We start from the raw sequence: 9230 nt of genomic DNA, 5'->3' as shown, positions 1-9230 counted from the left end.
TTGGATTACTACTTGATTATACCTGTAAACACATAGATCCATGTAAAGATCTCATCAACATCCCTACGGAAGATAGTGGCTGGAGCAATAACGATGGGGTCTCTAGACACAAATTGGCGCAAAACTCGCTCAGGTATTTAGGGGTATATAAGTCGAGATCCATAAGCCAACCATCCAGAGCATAATGTTATCACCTCCAAATGTTGTTTCTCACGATGATTGTTGTATGATATCCAATTAATATCATCTACCACGATGCAATCAAGAGCAACTCGAAATGGCGCAGTCGCATGATTCCCTCTGAGCGGGATGATCAATCACGCACGTGGCAAGGTCTCAAAGTAGTCATCCACATGTGCCCAATCAGAGACACGTGGAAAATACTGGTGGATTCATGCTTAAAAATGATTCAGTTGAAATATTAGTAACAGAAAAATATAGCATAGGTATTATGACGTTAATATCAATTAAGGAGCAAAAAAATTAACGTAAATAGATAGTTGTTTTCAATCAATTGTCAAGTCTTCCATATACTAGCTTCAGCTAGCTTGAAGTAAAGATACACCAAACAAAAAATCCCCCAGTTGTATTCGTGAATTCTCAACAAGTCAATAAAATATTTGAGGTAGATAATATCGATAAAGGTTGCACTTTTTCACAAAAATGGACGTGTCGATCAAAACTAAGTGGTGTGACCACAATAGATTATCAGACAGTTAAGATATTATAGCATGATATTTAAAAGAGTAATGAAAAGATTTATACTACTTCTCTGTCCCATATCTGCCTAGTCATATGGTCAGGATCTAGAGAAAGCAATGAAAGGTCTGCGGTGTCTAATGGAAAACCCTTTGGGGCATTTGGGGAACCAACGACTTATGGGGCTAGATGGATTTCTAGGGTTGTAGCAGACACATGAATTCATGAAGACGATGTCGCATACCCGTGAAGACGATCCCTCACCAGGAAAACAAAGTATCTCCAACAATTGGTCACGAAGGTCTAGCTTTCTCCCTACCAATAGAAGTGTGTTAGAACACTCTACCATGTCTCAATCTTTCCTGATTGTCATACATTTTTTTGTGCAATCAAAAAAGCACAAAGAACATAGCCATGCAAACCAAAACCAAAACCAGATAACAGAGCATGTGAACCATAAGCTCTAGTACTAAAAAACACAAAGCAAGGTAGTTCAAGACAAACACAACAAACATTTCTATTGCATTTAAGCTTAAACTATCATATATATATATATATATATATATATATATATATATATATATATATATATATATATATATATATATATATATAATCTATTAAGGTAATGCATGCATGTGAAATTAAAAAAGAAAAGAGAATAAACAACTTACCAATGCTATGGAGATGAGTTTCAAATAAGTGCAATGTAATGGAGTAAAGACGTGATAAGCTTCAATGTAACAGACATAAACTATGACAAGATTTGAAAATGAGGAGAACAAGTTCTGTAATTGTAGACGAGAGCTCTTTCTTCGTATTCTTTGTTTTTGCTCTTTTGCAGAAATGAAAATATGAAATGAGAGAAAAAAATACAAGTTTACTTAAACAGAAGCGTCCGAATTCCAATCCTTTTTTATTTTAAAATTGTATAGTGTTAGAACAAGATTTGTTCTGATCAATATTCTTAGTTTTGATGATAACAATGTATATGAATTTTGTATAAGACAATGTGGTACTCTAATCCTATGCATTTTCCATTTCAGGAAATATATGAAGAGTATGCACAATTCAGCGCTAAGAAGCACTGACTCAGAAGGTTCAGTATGCAACATCAGAACATGCTCTCGCAAGACATCAGAAGATGGTCAAGCAGAATCAGAACATGGTCTATTGAAGCATCAGAAGAACTTGAGATCAGAAGCAGAAGCACTGAAGTTTTTATGGTATCACGCTAGAAGCACTTCAAAGTCAGAAGACAAGAAGATGCTCTGCACCAAGCTGTTTGACTCTAATTAATTCAAACGTTGTATCTACAAAGATCAGATCAGAAGCAAGTACAAGATAGGCTACGCTGACTGACAAAAGGAACGTTAGAAGCTATTAAAGGCAAAGTCAGTAAAAGCAGGAAAAGCAAGGCTCGAGGTAGTTGACAAAAGAGTGAAACATTAAATGCAATGTTGTACGGATCACGCAACGCATTAAATGCTCCCAACGGTCATCTTCTCAAAATGCCTATAAATAGTGAAGTTCTGATCAGAAGCAAGGTTACCAATTTACGAACAACTTTTCAATCTTGCTGAAACGCTGTTGAATCAAAAGCTATCAAACTTCATCTTCAACCTCACTTCATTACTGTTGTAATATCTTAGTGAGATTAAGCTTAGAACTTAAGAGAAATATCACAGTTGTGATTATAGCTTATTAAGAAGCATTGTAATACTCTTGTAAGAATTTGTTTACATTCATTTGTAAAGGAACTAGAGAAGATCAAGTTGTGATCAGATTCTCTAGAAGTCTTAGAGTGTATCTAAGCATTGATTTCCTAGAGTGATCAAGTTGTGATCAGAATACTCTAGAAGACTTAGAGGGTATCTAAGTGGAAAACCATTGTAATCAAGATTGATTAGTGGATTAAATCCTCAGGTGAGGTAAATCACTCCAAGGGGGTGGACTGGAGTAGTTTAGTAAACAACGAACCAGGATAAAAATCATTGTGCAAATTATTTTTATCTTAAGAGTTTTAAAGCTACACTTATTCAAACCCCCCTTTCTAAGTGTTTTTCTATCCTTCATATAGTCCTAATTTCATTCTAAATGTAATCTGTTAGACACGTCCAGATTCTAATCTCCGGAGTTTTTTAATATATAGTTTGAAGGTTATTTCTAATCTCCAAAGATTTTATGTTTTAAGTGCATCTATATTTTAAAGTCTAAAATTGAAGTTTTTTTTATTTAAAATTTCGTCAGTGTGAGTAACAGAATGTAATGAGTAACATTTTTTTTAATATAGAAGGGGAAGACACTTATGGTTGCAAAAGTCCACTCCTTCATGGTGCATTCAAATTTTCATCGGCAAACACTCAAGACACCACAAATGCATGGCTCGTATAGTATTATATAGACTATGTGCACAAAGTTTCACCTAAAAAACTTTTGATATGTTTGGGCACAAAGTTTCACCTAAAAAACTTTTGATATGTTTGGATTCATCAATTTTCCAATAACCAATTAGTCTATTTTATTCTGTTTAGTGTTCCTTTTCTTGGCACCTCTTGTGCCTTCTGTTATTGTTCTTCTTGTTGTAGGATTTATTTCCAACCTTTATCTATTAATATATATTATTTTACCTTTAAAAAAAAATTTCACCTTTCAATCCAAACATATTATAGACAACGAAAATTGAATTAGGAGTAAATCCAACTAAACAAAATCTACAGATCATATGTCCAAAATAAATTTCAACAAGACAGTAAGTAATCAATACTCATTGTATGATCTTCAGTTGTATTGCATACAAGTACTACATCATTGTGCCTCGCAACACACATACAATCATGAAACTTTTATATAAGCAGTGTCAGGATAATCAAAAGGGGCGAGGGGCTGAGTCTTCAATCGCCTCCTCTGTACAGCCTGTAATAATGTTGCCTTTGGCACGCTTCAAATGAGCTCTAGTAAAGCACTGCTAGTCTGCTACACCTCAAAATGTCAAGGAACTCAGACACTGCAGCATGGAAAATTTGCATGCCTTGGATTAAGAATTGCATTAGTGCACTAAGACAACCAGCTGTATGAAAATGCTGCATTCCAACATTTTCAACTCCCTAGTTAAAAAACCGTAAAAATTTCACAACAAAATGGATTGCACCACCGACCAATTTAGCTGTAAAAACATGCAATCCAATCACACGGCACAATAAACACACAACCATCCATGACAAACCCCTAATATAAGTTCAACACTGTCTAGCTCAAAGAAGGATTGCTGAGTAGTCAGTATTGCTGGTAGATATTTTATTCTGTGCGTCGAGATGACTTCAGTAAATAATGAGAAAAAAAATCTAGCCAAAATGGTGCAATTAATAGTGGCCTTATAGCCAGTCAAACCCAATTATTAGTAGATAGTTATGGTTAAGGAAACAAACTGGGTTTACAAGTTTGTTAGGTGGGTTTATAACATTTAATCTATGCCTTCTAGGCTTTATGCTCCCATTTCATTGTTAATTTCTGTCAAAAAGACAAAATGCTCAGAACTCAAAAGTCCATTCTTTTGTGTTTTTATTAGTGTTCTTCTTAACATTGTAAGTTGTTCCCTCTGCCTCTCCTCTCTCTCCCAAAACAAGAAAACCGACAACAGCAACAACCAATCCTTAGGCGATATAAGCTACACAGATCAAACAATGATATAATATTTTATCAAAGATAAAATATGCAGCAAAACAATTGATTTTTTGGTATTTCCTAATAGTTTTTCTTGGTTTTCCACCCTTATGTGATATACTCTCCAAGTGTCCTTAATTAGGAATCTACATGTATCCCAAACCACCTAACTTGAGACTCAACCATCAGTTCTACAACAAGAAGAAAACCAAGAATAATATATTTTTGGCTTGAAGAACTTTTATCGTAATAGTTATTCTTTCTTCTTTTCTTTCCCTCTCTACTAATGAAGTTAGTAGAGAAAACTTACGCCTTACTATCTTGATAAACTATATCAAAATTTAAGGCATTATATGGAATTCTAGTAAATTACAGGAAAGCCGATTGCTTAATGTGTTTGGATAAACTTGTTTAAGATGTTAGTAACAAACAAATAACTCAACACAAACACTCATGAAGTAATGTTGTGATTGTGATTATTCGTGTAAGATCAAGTTCACAGTACACATAAGTCACAACTCCCAATAAACAGTGACCTCTCATGCTTAAAGTAATGTAGTATGTATACTATAAAACTACAAATGAGCACAAACAATTATGTTTCACAATTCAACCTATAATCTGCTTTCTTTTTTCCTAAGCCGATGATGACCATGATTACTTTCAATTAAGACATTGGCAGTAACCATGCAATTGAACAGAGTTTTGTTTAAAGGTGCAGTAAATCCAAAGTATGTTTATATCAGTTATGACCAGAACTGGAATTGGAAATGCTACAGAGTATTTACGCACATGCAACCATTTTTAAGAATTGTAAATGTAACATATGGCTGATAGCTATTATCATCAATTCAATCATGTTTAACACTAGTAGAAAAATTGTAAATGCATCATCAATTCAATCATGTTTAACACAGTAGTAGAAAAATTGACTTTTTGTTAAGCTATTATCATAGTCAAAATATTTTAATGGGCACAATTTTAATGATAGTGTATACATTTCTTAACAATGAATGGATCAAATTCAAATACTATTACTTAACATTGACAAGAACAAATGAACAATGAATTCTGGATTACAGTGCAGGAGCAAGCATTGATAGTCAAATGAAATAATAAAACATCAACAATGTTGATGAACTGTTCAAATATACATAGTATGTAGCAAAGCACAATCATAAACTAACTTATTATGCATTAGTTGAAGCATGTATCCAGAAGTTATAACACAGCTAAAAACAAAGTGATAACAAATACCTCTACACATTATTGTTTCACTAAAATTCTTCACGTGAATCCAGAGAAGTCCTTTGGTGGTTCAATCCATATGCTTTCAAAAGGGTCTTGTTCACCCCAGTCATGCCACTGCTTACGAGGATAATATCGATAGTCATCAAGAGAGAATGATACACAACGCTTTCCATAAAAACGAACTTTAGAAAAGTAGATACTGTTCCTCATTATTCCAGAGAGGTCAGTCCTTGAATGAGAAGACAAGAAACTAGCAAAAAGAGTTGCTCCATCTAGTGTTTTTAGCTCTTCCCATTCCATTAATGTCTGATCTAACTTGAAAATAATAGGGTTTTCACTAGAACATGTATAAATTACTATAACATCTCCTTCTTGCTCGGTCATAAATTTCCCTTTCCACCAATTTTTGGCGAAAAAATTCTCTGGGCATTTGGGTGGGGGTACTGATAGAACACTCCAAGTCCGTTCAGATGGATCAAATACCCCTAGCCAACCTGTTAGACTCAGGCAATAAAACAGTCCATTACAAAACACAAGCTTATTCCATATGCTACTGACAAAGGGCAAGCGGTTTTGGTAATTAACAGTAGTCCACTCAGTTGCCCCAGGGTGACATGTGCTGATGGCCACAACAGTAGGACTAACATGCTTAACAGTGAACAGCACGCAATCAGGCGATGTTGGAGCACTTGAGAAAGCAACTATCTGGTACGTCATCTCAAATCTAGGCATTTTGATAACCTCCCGAGTAAAGGGATTAAAGAAAAACACTCGGTCAGTTCTTGGCCGGTATAGCAGTAACCAACCATCTTTTGTATAACAAACTCTCGATCCATTCAGCTCTGGAAACTCCAGAGAATAGGTCATCCGCTGCACAGGATCATAGAATTCATACCACTGACCAAATTTCGGAAAATACATCAACCACGGCGATTGGTTAACCACACGTACAGCATTGGCAACAGAATTCCAACTCTTACAAACCACAGACGCACGAACATTATCATCTAGAGCTAAACTACACATGATTATTTCTAAGAGTTCCGCAGGAAGATCAGACCATGATTGCAACTGCAAATTATCATTTTTCACCTCTGTTGCTCCTCTTTTGCTGTTCGCAATCGTATCACTCAACCTAAATAATTACAGATGCATGTAAGAGTTCTGCCAAACAAATCCTATGAAGCAAGTACACTTGGAAACGCGACACTAACACATCGACACCAGTAATAATTTGAAAAATAAATAAATTAAACGTAATTACAAATGTCAACACTGACACACGCATTAATTAACTTAATTCTTTGAAATTAAACACGTGTGATATATTATTACAATTAAATACATCATTAGATGATTAAATTAAACTAAAAACAAAACATGCATCACAATTTCATCAAAACTGCAAAACATCTGATCTCACTAATTTTGATACATAAACCCTAATGCAATCAATGTGATAAACTAGCCGATAACTTGTTCAATTTTGTGAAATTCAGAGTTCAGATTCAACAATTAGACATCAACACGATAAAATCCACCAATCCATGCAGAGATCCAACATTGAAAACCGATTTTCAGATATATATACTGTGATTAATTGAAGAAAAAAAAGTGAACTATGAATTGACGATGAGAATTCGATATTGGATTTGAGAGAGAATTGACTTACAATTTCAACTTCCTCCTCTTTTTCCCTGACATTAATCGAAAATCTCCCTCCGATGAAGTTGCGTTGTTGTTCTAGAGAGAGAGAGAGAGAGAGGAGAGAGGAAGTGGAAAGTGTTCAACAAAGAGGAGAAAGAAATGAAATCACGTGGATATATCGATGAATCAAGTTGAGTGACGGCACTCGCACGTGCGAGGCGGCTACGCCTTAGTTACATGTACACGAAAAACGTGTGAACTCTTTTATATGTACACACGATTGATATATCTATATCTTACTACAATACATACAGCCATAATACACGTGATTGTCACGTGGTCTCACCCCACCACCTTTTTTTTTCTTTGTTAACTACTATTTATTTGCATAGATAGTGATTATTAATTGCATATGATTTGATAATTATTTTTTGTGGGTACAAATTTGATAATAATTATTAGTAGATAAGCAATTACGGTATTATATCAAAATCTAACTAAAACAACATTTTATTATTATTCATTGTAGTTGCGGGTGTCAAAATATCAAATATACAAAATAATAGAGAATTTTTTTGGCCACCTCCTTACCTTCTAGTCCACCTCTGGTGAAAAACCCAGAATACCCCTGACTTCGGAAATGTATTTCCGAAATACAAGAAAAATGTGTTTTCGGAGATGCATCTCCGAAAGCGCATTTTTTTTAAAGAAAATTGACTTATTTCGGAAATGCACTTCCGAAAACACCATTTCGGAAGTTCATTTCCGAAATACTGCGCGTTTTGCAGATTAAGAAAAACAACCCCCTCCCCCTAATCATTTACCCTAATCTTCTTCCAAACTCACACCCCAAGAGATTTTTGTGCAAACCAGTTCCAAGCTACCTCAAAGGCTCCATCTACTTGCTCTATTACATTCAAAAGTCCTCAAATCCATTCAATCGCTAAGCATTTTGATTTTAAGATCTATGATTAAAATGTATATTAGGGTGTTTACAAATAGCAAAAAATGTATTAGGTTAGGTTTATACTGATATTTAGGATGTTTAGAATGTGTAGACATAGGTTTGATGTTTGGTTTAGGGGTCTGCCATGGAAGTTGCAGAAAACTTCCTCGCAGGGGTGTTTCGGAAGTTCATTTCCGAAAACACCTCCATCCCAGTTTTCGGAAATGAACTTCCGAACTGTATCAGAATTTCAATTATTTTTGTTTCTTCTTTTGTCTCGCATATTAATCGATTTCAATTTTTTACAGGAACATGTGAGGCAACCAACTAGCACGCATCAGACAGGGGAGAGAGTCTCAGACTGCGTCGGCTAGACGCGAGCGGGCGGCGGCGCAGCTGGCGTCGACCCAGGACGGGGGCAGGGCCGGGGACGCCGTTTGCGAGTTCCCGTGGACGTGGGAGAGGGTACATCTACTTCAGGAGCTGGATCATCTCCTACTTCTCCCGCATCCACGGCTTTCACATCGATCCTGCGTACGTGGACGCCATGCCCAGGGCCGCCAGATACGCTCTCCAGAGGGGGAACGATGCGGTGGGACCATACCGTCTGTACTTGGACCGCACGATGCACGACGATGTCACCTGGAGGTCGTTCGTCGACTACGCTCAGATTGTCCCCTTTGACGGCATTGCTCTATATTCAGGCTGGTTGGCATGCGGGACCGGCATCATGGTCCGGTATCTCCCTGAGCGGTGCATGCGTCAGTTCAGATTCGTGCAGCGGATACCCAGGTCACCGTTTGAGGCAGCTCCCGACACAGTGACCCGAGTGCAGCTCACTGCCATATGGGAGGACTGGCAGCATCATGTGGTACCGCAGGAGTACCGTCTCACTCGGGTCACACAGGACTGGCACAGTGAGGAGGGGTATGTCACATGGTTCTACCGGGTGTCCCATCCTCTACTGAGACCCGACGTTCCCGGCGCTCCTAGGCCAGCACATGAGGAGATCCTGGAGAACCAG

General features: G+C 36.7%; 1 protein-coding gene across 5 annotated transcripts; it reads right to left on the bottom strand.

Annotated features, from left to right (window-relative positions):
- Positions 1–3365: 3365 nt before the first annotated feature.
- Positions 3366–7436, bottom strand: LOC131631128 (F-box/kelch-repeat protein At1g57790-like). Of its 5 annotated transcripts, none has more exons than XM_058901905.1 (3): positions 7286–7436; positions 5620–6748; positions 3366–3806 (listed from the first exon to the last, which is right to left on the bottom strand). In XM_058901905.1, exons 1-2 carry the CDS (start codon positions 7315–7317, stop codon positions 5650–5652), a joined length of 1131 nt encoding a protein of 376 aa, XP_058757888.1. In that variant the 5' UTR covers positions 7318–7436; the 3' UTR covers positions 3366–3806; positions 5620–5649. The 5 variants fall into 5 exon arrangements, with proteins under 5 accessions (XP_058757888.1, XP_058757889.1, XP_058757890.1 ...); XM_058901906.1 differs by having other exon boundaries at positions 3366–3782; XM_058901907.1 differs by having other exon boundaries at positions 3366–3730.
- Positions 7437–9230: the final 1794 nt, after the last annotated feature.

The sequence above is a fragment of the Vicia villosa genome, unplaced genomic scaffold, assembly GCF_029867415.1.
Source record: "Vicia villosa cultivar HV-30 ecotype Madison, WI unplaced genomic scaffold, Vvil1.0 ctg.000775F_1_1, whole genome shotgun sequence".
In the NCBI taxonomy this organism is placed as follows: domain Eukaryota; kingdom Viridiplantae; phylum Streptophyta; class Magnoliopsida; order Fabales; family Fabaceae; genus Vicia; species Vicia villosa.
Note: the sequence above shows the minus strand (reverse complement) of the source record. Positions and strands in the feature narration are given on the sequence as shown.